This window comes from Chiloscyllium punctatum, chromosome 9 (genome assembly GCF_047496795.1).
Source record: "Chiloscyllium punctatum isolate Juve2018m chromosome 9, sChiPun1.3, whole genome shotgun sequence".
Taxonomy (NCBI): Eukaryota; Metazoa; Chordata; class Chondrichthyes; order Orectolobiformes; family Hemiscylliidae; genus Chiloscyllium; species Chiloscyllium punctatum.
The window spans coordinates 116,578,930-116,599,831 of record NC_092747.1 but is presented as its reverse complement, the minus strand read 5'-3'; the positions used below and the strand labels follow the sequence as shown (position 1 = coordinate 116,599,831).

General features: G+C 40.8%; 1 protein-coding gene across 6 annotated transcripts in view; it reads left to right on the top strand.

The window, feature by feature from the left end:
* Positions 1 to 20,902, top strand: part of myo16 (myosin XVI) — a 390,437-nt gene that overhangs the window by 352,062 nt on the left and 17,473 nt on the right. For all 6 annotated transcript variants that reach the window (XM_072578153.1, XM_072578149.1, XM_072578148.1 and 3 more), the window contains 3 exons: positions 15,409 to 15,505; positions 15,861 to 16,107; positions 16,893 to 17,200. In XM_072578153.1, the coding sequence (XP_072434254.1) occupies positions 15,409 to 15,505; positions 15,861 to 16,107; positions 16,893 to 17,200 (652 nt within the window). The remainder of the gene's footprint in view (positions 1 to 15,408; positions 15,506 to 15,860; positions 16,108 to 16,892; positions 17,201 to 20,902) is intronic.

The window sequence follows — 20,902 nt, the reverse complement described above, 5'->3', positions numbered from 1 at the left end:
TACATTCCAATGAATAAAGTCCCAACCTATCCACCTTCCTATGGTTGAGAGTCTGGTGTTGGAAAAGCACAGCAGGTCAGGCAGCATCAGAGGAGCAGGAGAATCGATGTTTCAGGCAAAAGCCCTTCATCAGGTATTCATGATGAAGGACTTTTGCCCGAAACGTCGATTCTCCTGCTCCTCGGATGCTGCCTGACCTTCTGTGCTTTTTCAGCACCATACCCTCAACTCTAATCTCCAGTATCTGCAGTCCTCACTTTCACCTATGTCCTTCCTATAGCAGGGCAACCAAAATTGTACAACGTACTCTAAAAGTGGCCTCACCAATGTCCTGTACAAACTCAACATGATGTCCCAACTCCTTTATTCAGTGGTCTGAGCAATGAAGGCAAGCGTGCTCAATGCCTTCTTGACCACTCTGTCTACCTGTGATGCAAATTTCAAAGAACCATGTACCTGAACCTGTCAGTCTCTCTGTTCTACAACACTATCCAGGATGCTACCATTAACTGGATAAGTCCTGCCCTTATTCATTTATTAAAATGCAATGCCTCATCTTATCTAAATAAAATTTCATCTGCCACTCCTCACCCAACTGTTTAAGATCCTTTTGTCTTCAGGAAGTGAAGTTGAGGACATGCCCTTGGCTGTATCAATGGTGTGGAGGTGGAGATTGTTGAGAGCTTTAAGTCCCTGGGAGTGACGTTCGCCAACAATTTACATGTCGACATAATGATCAAGAATGCTCAACAATGCCTCTGTTTCCTCAGGATGCTAAGGAACTTCAGCATGGCCATAAAGCTCTTGCAATTTTTTTATAGATGCACCAAAGAAAGCATCCTATCTGGATTCATCACAGTGCAACTGCTCTTCCCAAGACTGAAAGAAAGTGCAGAAAATTGTGAACACAGCCCAGTCCATCACACAAGCCAGCCTTCGATCTATTGACTTCATCTATACTTCTTCCTTCCTCAGGAAAGCAGCCAAACTAATCAAGGATCCCTTCACCCCAGCTCCCCCCCCCCCCAACCCCATTACACTCTCTTCCTCCCTCTTCCATTGGGCAGATGATTTAAGATTTGCAAACACATATGAACAGATTCAAAAATAGCTTCTTCCCACTGTTATCAGACTTTTGAATGGACTTGTTTAATATTAATGTTGATCTCTCTCTGCACTTTCTCATCAGCAATGCTGTATCCTGCAATCTACTCTGATACCCTGGTGCACTTCTATAGTACAATCTGCCTGTCTGGCACATTCAACAACATTTTTCACTGTACCTCGGTGCACATGACAGTAATAAATCAAATCAAATCAAATCAAATCAAATCCAGTCTGAAAAAACAACTACCACCACCATCCTACTATCAAGCCAATTTTATATCCATTTGGCAAGCTGTCCCTGAATCCCATGTGCTATAACTTTAGTAATCATTGCACCATTCTAGAGCAAAAGGTATCAGATTCTTCCAGGTAAAAACAATGACTGCAGATGCTGGAAACCAGATTCTGGATTAGTGGTGCTGGAAGAGCACAGCAGTTCAGGCAGCATCCAAGTAGCTCCAAGAAGCTACTTGGATGCTGCCTGAACTGCTGTGCTCTTCCAGCACCACTAATCCAGAATCAGATTCTTTCAGCCTTTCTAAGTATTGTATACACAACGGGAGAGATATTAGAGGAGTGACATCTCAGGCCTTCATTTAGGGATCTCTGTTGATGTAAAGAATAGAACATCAGATGCAGTACTGTATAGAACGCATGCTGGTTCCCAGTAATAGTTTGCACATACAGAATCTTATCTTCACTCTGGCCAATTTTAACTGCTCCTTGAAATCAGAAAAGTGTTCTCCACTTCTTGTCTAGCAGGCAAGTACAGTGAGAGAGAAAAAGGTACGGGCTATTGGAAATGGAAACTTGCTTAAGCTCTTCTCACACCTTACCCCAAACTCCCCTTCAGCACAATTCAAATTCCACATGCTGCCTGAAGTCCTGAAGGGTAAGATTTCCCTGCGCAGTTGCACATAGGACAGTCTTTGTTGCACTGACCCTCCTTCCTCCAAATCCAGAGAACCTTTCTACCAGTATACTCCACCTGACAGCATGAGAGCAAGCCTGTGGCCTATCTCTGGCTCTGCTGGGGTCAATGAGTAGCTCCATTTAGGAATAGTAGAAAAGGGAAGATTAAATAAATGGATAATTGCTCAAGTTCATTGACTTGCATATTTTACCCTGTGTTATAGTGTTGCATTTCTGTTTCCTGTTCATACATCACAACATTAATTTTGATATCTAATGTCCTGCCTAATTTTCTTTTGCCTGCCATCTGCTACATTCTGGATTAGTGGTGCTGGAAGAGCACAGCAGTTTAGGCAGCATCCAAGTAGCTTCAAAATCGACGTTTCGGGCAAAAGCCCTTCATCAGGAATAAAGGCAGTGAGCCTGAAGCGTGGAGAGATAAGCTAGAGGAGGGTGGGGGTGGGGAGAAAGTAGCATAGAGTACAATGGGTGAGTGGGGAAGGGGATATTGCCTCCTACGTTGTGAAGAATGCTATGGCAAGAGTTGAAGACAATGTGAAAAGGAGGACTTGCTTATTGAGCATTTTGCGTGTTCATAGAATGCGGCCATCGCTGACTATATTAGCATTTATTGCCTATCCTTACTTGAGTCGACCACATTGCTATGGGTCTGGAGCCATATGTAGGCCAGACCAGGTAAGGAGAGCAGATTTCCTTCCCTAAAGGACATTGGTGAATCAGATGGAATTTTATGATGATACACAGTGTTTACAAGGTCACTATTAGATAGTTCTTTTCTTCCAAAATTTAATTGAATTCAAATTTTACCATCTCCTATTATGGGATCTGAACCCACATCCCCATCATATTAGCCAGAGGTACTGGATTGCCAGTCTAATGACATTACCATAATGGCACCACCTTGCCCTAGTTGTGAGGTTCTTCCTCATTTCAAATTTGGCATATGTAAAACAAGCCATTGGAGACACGTCTGGCAGTCATGTGTATGAATACCACACCAGGGTTCTTGTTCCCTTCCTCTGTCAAAGCAGAAAGCTCAGTACCTCCCTTCTCCTGGAATGTCAGTCCCTGCTGCTGTATGGCATTGAGTAAGGCACAGTATACCATTGGTGTCCTTGTTGTTGGTGCACACTGAAGGTCTCACCCTAATGTGTCCATGCTCCTGAATCGCATCGTGAGTTTTTACTCTGTTACAACTCTGGTGTTCATGTGGCTTCTGCCCTACCCTTCTTGGGCATCACAACATGTCATCAACCACCTCTTTAAAAGGTGACCTCTTATCTCCAAGGAACCATCTATTAAGTCTGGTTTCAGCCATGTAGGCACCATGGCAACTCCCCAGGAACATCACATAGACATGAATGGTGAAACTTTGCTGGTTGCAGACAAGGCGAACACTTAACAGAGTAGAGTCCCTTTCAGTTCAATAAAACTCTAAGATAATCCAATGGAGCCTAGACTGTCAAAATGTAAAATCAATAACTCTTGGGACCTGTGGGAATCCGTCAGACTGGCAAAACAAAGGGCCCATCTGCTCTGGCTGATCTCAACATCTGAGAACAAAGGTAAATCCTGACCTTGGCAAATATGTTGACAATCTCCAATAAGACACACTTGTGGCAGCTGGATGTGAGATTTTACAAATATCACCTGCAGACCCCTGGGAGGAGCCTGGAAGGAGTTGAAGAAATTAAGTGCAATGGTGATTCTCACCACCATAGCCATGCATGCCCATGATACTTTGGTATACTTAGCAAGAGATCTCCTTCAAAGAGGTAGGAAATATCAGTGACATTTAACAGAAGGTTTGAGTCTCCTGAGGCACCATACAAGCCCCTATCTTATACTGGAGCTTTTTCTCATCCCCTCTCCCCAATACATCAGTGGTTGAGGAGTTGGCTATTGCTGCTCCACCTGTGGGTACTGTTGTGATTATTCATCTTGCTCCTCATTTGCGGTCCATGGTATATCTGCATAAGCAGCTTTCAAGTTGATTTTCAAGTGGGTAACAGGGAAATATTGATCGAAGGTGATACATTTCAAAATAGAAGAATTGGCTTTTTGAGCAGACAAAGTGGATTGATCTACTTTGCAGAGATACAACCCAAAGTTGTTGTGTCCTCACTGGTTGATCTCTTGAAATTCAAATCAACATTGTAGAAGCTGCTCTTTTTCACTTTACTATACCAGCTTCAAGTGTGATGCACCTCTGTCTCCACCTTATGTAAGAGTCAAACTAATTGTCCAATTCCCTAGAATTTCTATAAACTCCTTTACTCACATTCAATTGGACAGAATATGATTTTTTTTATTTCACCTCTCTAGTGACTGCTCTCGTTAGAATTATATCATGATACATGTCATGAATATATGCTTTCTCATTTTACTCCAAAAACCTAAAGGCATTACAGTTATACAGCTATTTATGCATCTAGATGTCAGAAGGCTTTTTCGATGAAAAGAATAGTGGTAGTAACTGACTGACCTTTTAAAGGATACTTGCATCAGTTATAATATTGCCTCAAATTGACTTATTTAGACTTCTATATATTTTATTTAAATGTAATAAGTAGATTGGTAATTTTAGCCTGTAATACATTATTCATGAGTTAATGCTTTTCATAATGAAGTTGATTGAAGGTTTCATGGGGATCCGACATAGATTGTGGATACATAATACCACTGCAAAGTGAGAGTTGTTAACTCTAAATATGCAAGATAATACATAAATTTCCAGATCATGAGGATACACTCAAACCTATCTGGTACAATTGTTGAAATGGAAATCTATGTTAAAAGGCCTTTTCTGTAATGATGTGAACATTATGTGGTTTAGCTCTCTTTGTTGTCACTTTGAACATACCCATTATTATAATAATGGTCTTGACTCTACTTTTGTAAACATTCTTGTCTTTTTCACCCCTTTAACTCGAAAGCAGTAGGTTGTTCCTTTTCCCTGCACAGTCACTAATTGAATTGTTACCTGAATCTCAATTGATCTAGTGCTTACTTTCCATTTAAAAGTCATCTTTGTGTGAGCCACCATGTTTCTTGATTTACCTAATCTTTGCAGCCCTGGTTGCATATTTGTTGTAGCCTTTGGTCCATTGGTTAGATTTCTCAATTCAAAAGCTTATCAATCAATGGAGTAACTTTAATATTGTGTTACAAACAGTTGAAGGGGTGCACTAATCCTTTCCAGTTCCCTCGCTTCACTGCTCACAGCAAATTTGAAATTGAATCAGTGTGGTGACATGGCCAGTTACTTGGGCCCAGAATATAACTCGTTCAGCATTAGATACAGCTTGGCCTGGCTTCCTTCACCAAATAACTACTTTATTGGAAGTAAAACTTAAACAAACATGTATAAGCTATTGACAGAAATTATTCAGACTGTGCATGTGACAGGTCCATGCCTTAAGAGGAATTGCATGGTGGAACTCTGTCCCTGCAAATGTGTTGACTCATTTTCAGGTCAGGGGTTCAATGAAAGTCCAGCACTATAACCATCTATTTCCTGAAGCCAAGGAGAAATAGTGCCAAGTTTGATTACAGTTCCTCCATCTACAGGGTCATTGAGTTTTCTTTTGTCCCAGGTTGTTTAAGAATCCAGGGAGTTCCGTTGCCCCAGAAATAACAGTAGGAAATCTTCCTGCTTGAGCAAATTGGGCTTAATAGGGATTATAGAGGATGGGAACAACCACAATGTCCAGACACAGATGGAGTGCTATAACAGAAGCAATTACCTCCTCCAGTCACCAGGATAAGTTTGATTTGATTTGTTTTGATTTATTATAGAGTCTTATAGTCATAGAGATATACAGCATGGAAACAGACCCTTCGGTCCAACCCGTCCATGTAACCAGATATCCCAACCCAATCTAGTCCCACCTGCCAACACCCGGCCCATATCCCTCCAAACCCTTCCTATTCATATACCCATCCAAATGCCTCTTAAATGTTGCAATTGTACCAGGCTCCACCACTTCCTCTGACTGCTCATTCCATACACATACCACCCTCTGCGTGAAAGAGTTGCTCCTTAGCTCTCTTTTATATCTTTCCCCTCTCACTTTAAACCTATGCCCTCTAGTTCTGGACTCCCTGACCCCAGGGAAAAGACGTTGTCTATTTACCCTATTCATGCCATTCATAATTTTGTAAACCTCTATAAGGTCACCCCTCAGCCTCCAACACTCCAGGGAAAACAGCCCCAGCCTGTTCAGCCTCTCCCTATAGCTCAAATCCTCCAACACTGGCAACATCCTTGTAAATCTTTTCTGAATCGTTTCAAGTTTCACAACATCTTTTCGATAGGAAGGAGACCAGAATTGCACACAATATTCCAACAGTGGCCTAACCAATGTCCTGTACAGCCACAACATGACCTCCCAACTCCTGTACTCAATACTCTGACCAATAAAAGAAAACATACCAAACACCTTCTTCACTATCTTATCTACCTGTGACTCCACTTTCTTCGCTGTCCTCTACACCTCCAATTTTGGTGTCATCTGCAAACTTACTAACTATACCTCTTATGTTTGCATTCAAATCATTTATGTAAATAACAAAAAGTAGAGGACCCAGCACTGATCCTTGTGGCACTCCACTGGTCACTGGTCTCCAGTCTGAAAAATAACCTTCTACCACCACTCTCTGTCTTGTACCTTTGAGCCAGTTCTGTATCCAAATGGCTAGTTCTTCCTGTATTCCATGAGATTTAACCTTGCTAACCAGTCTCCCATGGGGAACCTTGTCGAATGCCTTACTGAAGTCCATATAGATCACATCTACTGCTCTGCCCTCATCAATCCTCTTTGTTACTTCTTCAAAAAACTCAATCAAGTTTGTGAGACATGATTTCCCATGCACAAAGCCATGTTGACTCTCCCTAATCAGTCCTTGCCTTTCCAAATACATGTACAAGTTAGTGTGACATGTACCTAGGTACAGTGGAAAGTTTTGTTTTGCGTGCAGGACAGGCAGATCACACCATACAAAGTGCATTAGGGTAATAGAACAGAGTGAGGAATACAATGTTGCAGTTGCAGAGAAGGTGCACAAAGAGCAACATCGCTAATTAAATTTAAATTTTGAGAGGTCCGTTCAGAAGTCTGATTATCATGGGAAAGAAGCTGTTCTAAATGTATTTAGAATACTTACAGTGTGGAAACAGGCCCTTCGGCCCAACAAGTCCACACCAACCCTCCGAAGATCAACCCACCCTGACCCATTCCCCTACATTTACCCCTTCACCTAACACTATGGGCAATTTAGGATGGCCAATTCACCTAACCTGCACATCTTTGGACTGTGGGAGGAAACCAGAGCACCCAGAGGAAACCCACGGGGAGAATGTGCAAACTCCACACAGACAGTTGCCCGAGGCTGGAATTGAACCCGGGTCACTGGCGCTGTGAGGCAGCAATGCTAACCACCATGCCGCCCACTAATCTAGAATTCTGTTCTAGAATCTGTTAGTATGTTTTGTATCTTCTGCCCGACGGAAGAGGTAGAAAGAGACTATAACCGGGGTGGGAGGGGTATTTGATGATGTTGGCTGCCTTCCCAAGGCAGTGAGAAGTGTAGATAGAGTCAATAGATGGAAGGTTGACTTGTGTGATGGACTGTGCTGCTTTCACAACTTTCTGTAGTTTCTGATTTTGCTTCAAGCAGCCTTCCTATCAAGCCAAGGGACTTATCAAGATGAGAAAGAAGCCAAGATGGAAATGTATAATGAAAACAAAAGTTGCTGGAAAAGTTCAGCAGGTCTGGCAGCATCTGTGAAGAGAAATCAGAGTTAACGTTTTAGATCCGGTGACCCTTCCTCAGAAGTGATGGTAGCTAGGAAAATGTTGGTTTATATGCAGAAGATAGGGTGGGGGAAGGGATAAGGAGTAAATCATAGGTGGAGATAAAGCCCAAAGAGAGAGAAGAACAATTGGACAGACAACGATGTAGATAACCATCCAGCTTGGAGAGCGACTAGCTGTTAATGGAGATTGTTACTGGCTAACGATAGGTCATGGGAAATATGTAGTCATCAATGCATGACAAAGAAAACTAGACTGAATGCCAGTTGTGTGTTACATCCTATTTCGGTATAAGTTCGAAGTGTGAACTGAATGTGGCACAGGCATCATGGGACATGGGATTTGTATGTTTCTTGATATGGCTGTGTATTTCCATGCTTCTGTGTCCTTCAGTGAGGGTCAAGCCCTGAGTAGGAATAGTCAATCTCAAAGTATGAAAGCCTTATGAAGAGGAAGTCTTGGAACTGCAAGACATGTGAGGGAACAATCCATTGTAGATAGTGGATCTGGACTACACTGCAGACATAGTAATAATGAATGTGCACTGATGTTGAAACTTTGGCACCAGAGAAAGCATGAAACTTCAATGATGCACTGAATTTTCGTTTAATGTCCTCCTTGTTTTTCTTTACTGCAAATCATCACCTTAGGAAAGAAAACCAAAACAGAAACATGTGACTCCACCTCTGGTGAAGATTCAAAGAGCACACCCTCACTTGCCCCTCCCTCATTTTCTATCTGTTCAGTTATACTCAAAGGGTTTTGGAGGGTTTGTACGTAGAACCAACGGAATAAACTGGTAATCACTTCACAGATATGTCCTAGCAGATGAAGGAGCCTGTGTCAGTAAAGGTCAATGACAGTGAGAACTGCTGGGGATCAGGCCCATGCTGAGACCCAGGCTAATGATAAGACTCTGACCTCAGCAGGAATAAGCCTGCAAAAGATTTAGATACAGGTAAAGGAAACTTTAGTAGAGATCATGCCAAAACTTGCACATACAAAGGAGAATTCTGTACAAAGACTGAGTTTTGTCATGTGGGTGGAAGGCTTCCATTGTGAAGATTTTGGCAACTGCTGTCCTTCAGCCCTCTCAGATACTTATGTTCCTCCTGTTCTGGCATTTTTAGCATCATCAGTTTTGCTCACTTCTTTATTGATGACCATATCTCAACTGCCAGAGCACTGTGCTTTGGAACTCTCCCCTTTCAATCTCTTTGTGTTTCTACTTTTCTCCTTAAAAATTCACATCTTTGGTAAAGCATTTGCTCTTCTACATGATCTCATTTTGTGGTCTTGTGCCCAGTTTTGTTCAAGAAAGCATCTTTTGGAGCTTTTTATTACAGTAAAGAAATTTGGATTTATATTTGTGCTTTTCACATCCAAGGTGATTTACAGCCAATAAAATAATTCTGAAGTGGAATCGCTGTTGTACTGTTAGAAAACAAAATGTATATAATGAAATTCCCACAAACAGTGATGTGATAGTGACCAGGCTGGTTTGAGTGTGCAACACAGTAGCGTAATCAACACCTGAACCTTATTAAAGTGAAGCTTAAGATGCCTACCTACAGAATGTTTGCCTCATGATAGACATCTCAAGAGTAGGCCAGACTAGGGCAAACATTTAAACATACTTATATTTCAATCCAAACACAATCTGTAGTGATCGTGATGAGGTCAGCCAGGTGGACCTCTCAGAATATGAGGTGCCTGATTGGGGCATTAATCCGCTCCAGACAGAGAGTCTTGGCTGACAGGTAAAAGGAGGAGTGTCAGATATTCTGATGCTCTGACAGCTGGCTCTGAGAAAGCTAACCAGCACCAAGGACTTTCCACGTGTAAATAAAGGTTGACTTGGTGATGGGATACCGGCCTCTGTGGAGTTATTTTGCAATTTGTTTTTGTAATGTTGACGAAGGAACAATTATTGGCCAATGCATCTTGTTCTTTTTCAAAACAGAGCCTTTACACCCCTACGTCAGGCAAATGTGGCCTTATTTTAGCATCTCGTTTAATAAAGGGTGGCACAAATGGTGCAATACTTTCTTAGGCATTGGAGGCTCGGCCTTAATTTCTGTGCTCATCTTCAGGGGTTCATTTGGGATCCAGAAGAGTCAACAGCTGTTTCTTAATCACATGACCGTAGCCACCATCTGCACCCAAGGGATTCTGGATGAGGAGCATTATCACTGACATGTCAAGTGTTACGTACATGTTTCGAGGGTGACCTGTGGTCAGTGAAAAAAACGACCAACCTTTCTGACAGAAATACCATCCAACCAGTTGCTAAAAATATGACTGGTCTACATTATCACACAGCCATTTCCAGTTCCTGCTCTGCAAGAAGTTTAAGCTGGAGCTCATACGTGAAAAGCTTTGGCTGTACTTTATTTCTCATCCCCTTCTTCCTACTTCCTTCACAAAAACAAACACCCTCTGACCAGAGCAGTCAACCTGGGCCAAGAATTTGGTGTACACACATACTGAAGCTACACAAAGGAAATCCCAGAAGCATGGCTCAACGAGATGTTGGTAAGCACTTTGGCACCGTGAGTGGAATATCAGACCTGAAGTATTTAACCTCAAAACCATTTAGCAATTAATTTGTTTCTAAGCTTTATCTAACAGTAAATCCAAACCTTGAATGTGAGGTAACCTTTCAGCATCATGCCAAATACAAATGTGAAAAATAAACATTAAATAACTAAAATGTTCCAGATGAAAGCTGTCATCCAAAATTGGGGTGACTGGGATCAAATTAGAGATTGAACACCTCTAACTCGACCCCAACCTACTCACTTCTGGGATTAGCAGAGGTGGGCAGCTGGTGAGTGGTCAATCCAGTTCCTAAGGCTGGGTGGGAAAGTTAAATGTTTCAGTGAGGCTCTGTATCTTTAATTTAACCTCAGAGCCATTCAGCAGCAGGGGTGTTTTGGTCTCATAAACTCAGACCATCGCACCCAGACCAACCTCACTAACACCCTTAAGAGTGATATAAACACATCAAGCTGTCCTGTAGGATCATCGAGCTGCCCCTGAAGTGGGTTTGCTTTCAATAAGGTGTTTTTATCTAGTGTGGGAAAACAAGACATCCCTGGGATGTCCTTGGGATGGACTTTGGATTCATAGAGTCACAGAGTCATACAGCACAGAAACAAACAATTTGGTCGAACCAGCCCATGCCAAACAAGAATATTAGAACATAAGAACTAGGAGCAGGAGTAGGCCGTCTGGCCCTTCGAGCCGACTCCGCCATTCAATAAGATCATGGCTGATCTTTTTGTGGCCTCAGTTCTACTTACCCACCCTCTCACCATAACCTTAATCCCGTTACTGTTCAAAAAATTATCTATCTTGGTTTTGAAAGCAATTACTGAGGAAGCTTCGAGTTTTTTGAAGAAGTTACAAAGAAGATTGATGAGGGCAGAGCAGTAGATGTGATCTAAATGGACTTCAGTAAGGTGTTCGACAAGATTTCCCATGGGAGATTGATTAGCAAGGTTAGATCTCATGGAATACAGGGAGAACTAGCCATTTGGATACAGAACTGGCTCAAAGGTAGAAGACAGAGGGTGGTGGTGAAGGGTTATTTTTCAGACTGGAGACCTGTGACCAGTGGAGTGCCACAAGGATCGGTGCTGGGTCGTCTACTTTTTGTCATTTACATAAATGATTTGAATGTGAGCATAAGAGGTACAGTTAGTAAGTTTGCAGATGACACCAAAATTGGAGGCGTAATGGACAGCGAAGAGGGTTAGCTCAGATTACAACAGGATCTGGACCAGATGGGCCAATGAGCTGAGAAGTGGTAGATGGAGTTTAATTCAGATAAATGAAAGGTGCTGCATTTTGGGAAAGCAAATATTAGCAGGACTTATACACTTAATGGTAAGGTCCTAGGGAGTGTTGCTGAACAAAGAGACTTTGGAGTGCAGGTTCATAGTTCCTTGAAAGTGGAGTCACAGGTAAATAGGATAGTGAAGAAGGCATTTGTTATGCTTTCCTTTATTGGTCAGAGTATTGAGTACATGAGTTGGGAGGTCGTGTTGCGGCTGTGCAGGACATTGGTTAGGCCACTGTTGGAATATTACGTGCAATTCTTGTCTCCTTCCTATCGGAAAGATGTTGTGAAACCTCAATAAGGTCACCCCTCAATCTCTCCTCATAAGCCAACTGCCTCAACTCTGGAATCAACCTAGTGAACTTCCTCTGCCCCCCCTCCAGTGCCAGTACATCCTTTCTCAAATAAGGAGACCAACACTGCATGCAATACTCCAGTTGTGGCCTCACCAGCACCTTGTACAGCTGCAACATAGAGTCAAAGAGATGAACAGCATGGAAACAGACCCTTTGGTCCAACCTGTCCATGCCAACCAGATATCCCAATCCAATCTAGTCCCACCTACTAGCACCTGGCCCATATCCCTCCAAACCCTTCCTATTCATACACCCATCCAGATATCTTTTAAATGTTACAATTGTACTCGCCTCCACCACTTCCTCTGGCAGCTCATTCCATACACTTACCAACCTCTGTGTGAAACAGCTGCCCCTTAGGTCTCTTTTAAATCTATCCCCTCTCACCTTAAACCTATACCCTCTAGTTCTGGACTCCCTGACCCCAGGGAAAAGATTTTGTCTACTTATCCATGCCCCTCATGATTTTATAAACCTCCATAAGTTTCCGATGCTCCAGGGAAAATAGCCCTAGCCTATTCAACCTCTCCCTATAGCTCAAGTCATTCAACCCTGGCAACATCCTTGTAAATCTTTTCTGCAACCTTTCAAGTTTTACAACATCATTCCAATGGGAAGGAGACCAGAATTGCACGCAATATTCCAAAAGTAGCCTAACCAATGTCCTGTACAGCCGCAACATGACCTCCCAACTCCTGTACTCAATACTCTGACCAATAAAGGAAAGCATACCAAATGCCTTCTTCACTAACCTATCTATCTGTGATTCTACCTTCAAGGCGCAATGAACCTGCACGCCAAGGTCTCTTTGTTCAGCAACACTCCCTAGAATCTTACGATTAAGTGTATAAGTCCTGCTAAGATTTGCTTTCCGAAAATGCAGCACCTGGCATTTATCTAAATTAAACTCCAGCTGCCACTTCTTAGCTCATTGGCCCTTCTAATCTTTTATATAATCGCAAACTAAACTAGTCCCACCGGCTTCCTCCTGACCCATATCCCTCCAAACCTTCCTATTCATGTAATTTTTCAAATGTCTTTAAAAGTTGTAATTGTACATATCCACCACTTCCTCAGGAGTTTCATTCCGCACGTGAACCACCCTCTGTGCAAAAAATTTGCCCCTCATATCTTTTTTAAATCTCTCTCCTCGCACCTTAAAAACGTGTCCCCTAGTTTTGAAATCCCCCATCCTAGGGAAAAAAATAACTACCATTCACTCTATCTATACCTTTCATTATTTTATAAAATTCAAAGGCAACACAATCAGGGATCTAGGGTCTCCCCACCAGCCTCCCACCGGATCTGATACTCTGTACTCATGGCTGCAGATCTCACCCACTCCCATCCCCAGATTTGCGGGTCACTGAAACTGCACCTTTCATCCTTACTCAAGGATTGTAGATGAGATCAAGTATATCTGGTCTTTCAATCTATTTTGGAGCTCTCCCTGTCTGACTGCAAGTGAGTACCAGACAAAAGTTACGTGCCATGGATTTAAATCTCCATTTCAGGCATGCAAGGAAACCTGGACTACTTTGCTTGCTGTTCGAAATCCCACCAGCCCAGGCTATGTACTCTGCATAGTTAATATCCTGATTAAATATAGGTCACTTACAAGAATGCTGGATTACAACACAAGTAAGGAGGATTTGAGATCACCAATGCTTATCCACTTCTGGAAATACAGTGTCCAGGAACCGAGTTTAAGTTGCAAGGTTTTGTGTGCATGAAAATGTGCATTTATAGTTTAGTGATGGCATATTTCCCATGGTGTGTCCACATCATCAAGCTTGGAGAATGTCTCAAGTAAGGGATGACAGTTTTTGGCAGATTACATAACAAGCACATCCATTTCCATGGTAATTGATCAATGCTGATGTGCAATAAATTGGATTTATTCTTCTTGTTCCTCACACTGTCATTGGGTAATAGAGATGTACAGCACAGAAACAGACCCTTCGGTCCAACTCATCCATGCTGAACAGATAATCTACATTAATCTAGTCTCAATTGCCAGCATTTGGCCCATATTCCTCCAAGCCTTCCTATTCATATACCCATCCAGATGCTATTTCCAAATCGATCCAAATGCTGTAATTGTATCAGCCTCCTCCACCTCTTCTGGCAGCTCATTCCAAATACATACCACTCTGAGCATGAAAAGGTTTGCCCCTTAGGTCCATTTTAAATCTTTCCCCTCTCACCTTACCCTATGCCCTCTGGTTTTGGACTCCGCTGTCCAGGGAAAAAAGACCTTTACTATTAACTCCTACAGGTAAAAACAATGACTGCTGATGCTGGAAACCAGAGTCTAAATTAGACTGGTGCTGGAAAAGCACAGCAGGTCAGGCAGCATCCGAGGAGCAGGAAAATCGTCGTTTCAGGCAAAAACCCTTCATCAGGAATAGAGGTAGGGTGTCTGCAGAGTGGAGAGATACCTGGGGGTTGCTCCTATACTTAATGGACTGACCAATAAAGACAAGCAAACCAAGCCTTCTTCACTACCCTGTCTACCTGTATCTCGTTAAAAATCACACAACACCAGGTTATAGTCCAACAGTTTAATTGGCAGCACACTAGCTTTCGGAGCATTGCTCCTTCATCAGGTGGTACTGTGGGAGCGACGCTCCAAAAGCTAGTGTACTTCCAATTAAACCTGGTGTTTTGTGATTTTTAACTTTGTACACCCCAGTCCAACACTGGCATCTCCAAATCATACCTGTAACTCCGCTTTCAAGAAACAATGAATTTGCACCCCAAGGTCTCTTTGTCCTTCCTCGCTGGTCTTGGACTAGGGTTGACAAGGTCAGAAGTGTCATGATGCCAGGTTATAGTCCAACAGGTTTATTTGAAATCGCAAGATTGCAACAAAGGTAACTTCTCTGATGAATCATAACTTAGTGAGCATCTTATGGTGGATCATTTCTTGTTGTCTCATGTTAAGTGAAACATGCATGTAAGTGGGATCGAGTTATACTGATATTGTAGGCATTCAGATTATTCATGGCTAATATTGAGTAGAAACCTACCAGTCATGTATAATCAAAGTAGCATATTTAAGACATTTTCCCTGAAGCTGGGCAATGTTCTAGCTTGTTGCTCTGAAAGTTAAGTTTTTTTTGTGGAGTGACCCTGAATGGCCTTGATGCCTAAAGCTCCAGAAACCTTAGTGTGGTTGCTGTAAAAGCAGCACGGTTTGCGGAACTAATTAATATCAGACAATAGGGTTTGCATAAACTTTTACACATTGTTTGTAGCTCCCTTTGAACACATTACAGCAGCACATTATGAATTATCATTGTACAATCAGGAGACTTTGACTAATAAAACTCCCATTGTTTTTATTCAGATGAGCCAGAGTGAAGTGCTTATGAAGCATTGGCAAGCAGATTATCTCAATGAGCAATGTCTTTATTTGCAAAAGAAAATTATCATCTGCCAGAAAGGTAAATAAAATTAAAATGGCACAGTACAAATTACTTATCTTCATATTCTGTCAATAACGTATTCTAATTTCCAACATTCAAACTGAATAAAAGAATATTTTAATTCTATGCATATACAAACGAATGCATATTATTGCAATTTTAGTTAACAGTTCAGAAATTGCTGGACAGACCAAACCAAATGACCCACCACTATAAGGAGCCGAAATGTTATTAAGTTTTATCAGGGCGATTAATTGACCACAGCTTTTATTGTCAGTTCACCAGTTAGCAGCATTGTGTTTCCTTGTGCATTATTAACTCGTATGTTTTGTTGTGTGAACTGTGGATCCATAATTCTGTTCCATAACGGTAGTTGTCAGAGAATTTCTAGCCCGCCAGCGGCTGCTACAAAGGATGAACATCAAACAGCAAGAGGTCAGCTCCATTGAAAGCTTCTTGCAGTCTGCGGAAGATATGGGACTGAAAGCATATGATTCCTTGGTCATTCAAAACGCTTCCGACATTGCACGGGAAAATGACAGGATCAGGAATGAACTTAATGCAGTTTACGTGAGGGAAAAGTTGGAAGCAAGACACAGAGACGAGCAGGCCGCAAAACGGTGAGCATGAACTTCTGATATCGCCTTCATTGTAAGGAACGATTGCTGGACTTGTCAGTACCTTTAGTACATGTGTGAATTAAGATGATATTAAGGAGCCAAATAAACGGTTTCATGTGTTACAAATAGAGCTATTTCAATAGACGAAATTTACTAATTAAATACTGCAGTGAATTTGGGATTCTGTGTGTACTGAAAGTTTTTTTTTAGGCTGAATGATTTGATTTGTCAAATGTTGCTTACATGGTTCTGAATGTTGATGCATTCCCAAAAATCCAGTGAGCGAGTTCTGTTGAACACGCGAGTGCTTTCAAATGCCGGGTTGCTTTTAAATAATGGTCTGCTCCAGTGAAAGAGTTAACCATTTTGTGTCATCCCATTCGCCTGTTTCGGGCAGCTATCCGCATCCGCAGTAGTCACATTATTGGCGGGAGTGCTTGCTTCGTCTCTATTTCCTAACTGCAAACAACAAAATAGATGGGCACTGGGAGCATCTCAGCTCCCACCCACCTTCACAACGCCGAATAATAAATTGCTTAGAAACACGTTTCACAACCTAAAATCTTGTGTGCATTAACAGAAGCAAAATGTTTTTAATTTGCAAAGAGTAGAAATGGACAGAAGACATCCAGCATTCTGTGGATTTGTGTTTGACAGGAGTAGTGCTTCCACCCTCACTTCACAGTGGGGGTGTTGGATGCTTGCTTGTGTGAAAAGCTGGCGTTACGTTTGCATGAACAAGTTCATTGTTCTAAATCAGCATCTGGACATCATTTTAATTTCAGATCTGGCAACGGGAGTGGAAAGGTCAGCGAAGACAGTCTTTCGGGCTGTCGAACAGCGAGGCATTTTCTCTCGAGCTCAGTGCCGGCACCTACCTTTGTCGATGGGTTGGCACATTCTGTGATTGGATCATCCATCAGATCACCCTCCCTTCACTCAGTATTCAGTATGGATGATAGTAATGGCCTGCAGTCACCACGGAAACAACCTCCTCCAAAGCCAAAGCGGGACCCCAATACGCGACTGAGTGCTTCATATGAGGCTGTGACTGCATGTATATCGGCGGCTTCTAAAGAAGCAGCTAACGAAGGTTTGAAGAATGATTGTTCACATTGAAAATAGTGTAAAATTAGACTAAAATGGACAAATCTGCCTCATGATTAATCTGTCCATTTATGTGACATTTAGTAGTGTCATGGGTGATTTAACTGCCAGTCTGTGATATATGTATCTTCTCAGGATATTGCCTTTTTGTCCTGTAACTAAGACTCGTATGATATTTCCTGAAAGCAGTGAATCCTAGTCAGCAGCTGAAAAATTAAAGTGATAATGGTACCATGGTGATGTCACAAAACATAAATAGCATTTTAGGAACATTGTGAATATTGTACCCAGTCTGCCATCACCACCCGGAAATCGAGTTAAATGCCTCCAGCACAAACATATATGCATGTCATCGAAACTAGCAGCACAAGAGAAGGCGATTCAGCTGGTTGTGCCTATACCAACCTTTGAGATCCATCCATTAGTCCCAATTCCCCACTGTTTGCCTCAACCCAGCAATTTTCTTTTCTTTTCAAATGTATCTGCAATTGGTACTGAATCTGCTCCACTTCATTTTAGGCAGTGCATTCCAGTGAATCTTGAAACTATCATAATTCTTCAGGACAAACAGGATGGGCGAGAGGCTGTTTCACTTGCTGTCAATTTTCATACATCCATGTGTATGCAGACACCAAAGAAGGAAATACTATAATTTAAACATGGACAATGGAACACATTTCTACATCACCAGAATATTGTTTTTTTTACTGTCTTTGACATTAGCAGAACCTTAGCACTAGACAACCACCTTGTAATCTTACTCCAATGTATGCATATTAATCTCATAAAGGTATTTGCTAATTGCATTGCTGCAGAAAGGAGCCACACACAAAGGGACCATTACTTAGAAGGAGACTGCTATTGTGCTGTAGCAGTGTCTCCTATCTGAGTTTCATTTATGTGCAGTTTCCCACTTCGGGCATACATTTGGCTAATAAAACTTCTTTAATCCAATGACAACACAATTGACTCGGTGGATATTATAATGTCCACTGTGATGTGCGACAGCTAAATTCAAATACTTTACATAATACACACATTCTAATTGACCTTAACTGTACTTAAGAACAATTTTAGTAATTTAATACCAAATGTTTTACAAAGAATTCCATTCAATTTATTTTTAAATACAAAACAAATGAAATGTTTGAGACCTAAGAATAGTTCAACACAGTAATTTATCAAACAAGAGTATGTGTTCCTGTCCTCAGCAGCATTAACATTACATTTTATAAGAATTAAATAACACCTCTCCTGACCTCAGGATGTTCTGTACAGCCAAGGAAGAACTTCTGAAGAGTTGTCACCAATTTAGTGCATTCAATTTACATTTAACAAGGACCAGCATCATCCTTAACTACTCATTGAATTTCCACTTTTATATCAGTCTCTCTCTCTTTCTCTTACATTCTTGTACTTCCAGGTTCAACCGCTCTGCTGAAGGAATACACAAACTTTTGTTTTCTCTGGCATCCTTGATATTTGTCGACAGTACTTTGAATTTGAGCACAATTATGTTAAATATTCTTTCCTGCTTCCTACATTACACCAATCTTGCATTGACTATTAAGAACTCTGGATATCCAGGGGTCATGCATGGTTTTCTTTGACTTGATTAATTCCTTTTGCTGTCTCTCTCTTCAAATTTTGCATTTCAATGGAGCATCAACGTTTTAATCAATGAAGTGAAAGTTATTGAATTTTAACTTTTGACATGCTGAAATCACTAATCTCAGTTTCCTCATACGTTACAACAATTGAAAAAGATTGAAGTCAGTATTCCTCTTTTGAGTATAGGAAGACTGCATAGAGACAGATTCGTTGTGGAAAATCTTATGATTAAATCAGATTCTGATACATTTTCCTAAATCTGGTCACACAATAGAAGATTTTATTCAAAGCCTTAAAGGAGAAAATTTCAACTGCATGTTTTTGTGCTTCTGATGTAATGATGTATAAAGGTAAACATTAAATTTTGAGTTTGACAGTGAACAAGTTTGCAGTCTAGGATTTCCAATCAAGAATTCAAACTCATCCCTTTCATTAAAAAGGGAATATCACAGAGTCTTTGACCTGGGCTCCTTGTTGTCACCAGTAGCATTAAAAACCAAGAGAAAACCATCCCCACATAATCCTTATTCTCTTGCACTGATAGTGAAAGACAATAGACAAATCATTATTCAATCCATCATTGAATATCTTCAAAATTCACATAAAATTTCCTTCTCCAAAGTTTCTGTCACTGTTATTGTGAGATATCCTAATAAACCTCTGGAAATTCTTCCAGCAAAACTTCCAGGATTATTTTCTCACCTCTATTCATCTCTCACACTCTGTTTATCTCATCACCTCTGGAATTTGTTGCCCACTTCCCTTATCCATGCGGAAATTTAATTTGGAAGTCTTTCCATTATTCTGTGAAAGTGGTATTTGAGTGGTGGTCTTATTTTCTGAATCAATTATTTAAATGAACACACAAGGGTTTTAAATTAACAGTGCTTTTTAATGAAAATTCAAGTGCATTCAATTAAATAAAATGAGGTGTGGAGGTCAAAAAGTAATGAATTAATTGAGCAGTTAGACTTCAGGATTTAGAAATTACTTGCAAAGAATGAGATGGAAGTGTAAAAATTTTAATTAAGTAAATGCAACAAAAAATGGGCAGGTAGAACAGTTTTACACTGAATGAAGAATGGAATGAATCTTTTCAACAAAACAGGACACAGTTAGCAATTAGTAAATTCATTAAATAAAGATCAATTTCAGAGAAAAGAATTCAATGGAGGTAGAGGGATTAAAGTTGCTCTACTGAGACTTCTTAGGAAGTCCACCAAATAAATTAATTGAAGTCAGAAACGGCATTTCAATAGTCTATGTTGGGGAGGGGGGAAGCTTGTCAAAATTAATTTAATAAGTAAGTGAACTTGAAGAATTCAAAATAGCCTTAGGCATCTGCGGAATGAAGTGAAAACATTGGGGTCAATTAATTGCGAGTAGCCTTGTAGATTGTCAAAATTAATTAAAGTTGTAGGCTTTATCCGACAAAATTAATTAAATAATAAAGTAGTCTGTAAGAATTCCTAATAGTTTTAGACATCACTAAAATTAATTAAGAGATTACTCTTAAGAATACAAAGTGACCTTTCACAATATTGGCTAAATAGCAAATGTATTATCTTATCATTTTTATTAAATTGATCCATAAATGTGACAATTTAAATCAAATGTATTTCCAACAGGCCTCAGAATATTTGGATTTATACTATCTGATAACATGGATTGCTGACTTTAATGGATTTAGTCCTACAAACTATAAGCAGATTGCAATGGATGATTGTAATAAAGGACTGTTATCATTCTGTAAATACTTTCTTGCAGGCCACCTTAAATGGTTTACTGAAAAGGAACTGTGTAATCAGATAACTGAGATTATGCTTCAATGATCGTATCCCAATAGCTTATGGTCTGCTGAGTTTATTATTGCCCCTTTTGTTCCTGTTGTGAGTGTATGAATTGGATCTGACCCTCACATGACTGTCAGGCAACATAAGTGAATGAGGTGGTTTGGATCTTTCTTGCCTTTAAGTGCAGATCAAAAATCTGTTGAGCCAAATGGGAAACTGATCTGTGACATTCCATTCTATGACCTGGTGGTATCCAACCTAAGGTTCACCATGCTAGAAGAGGT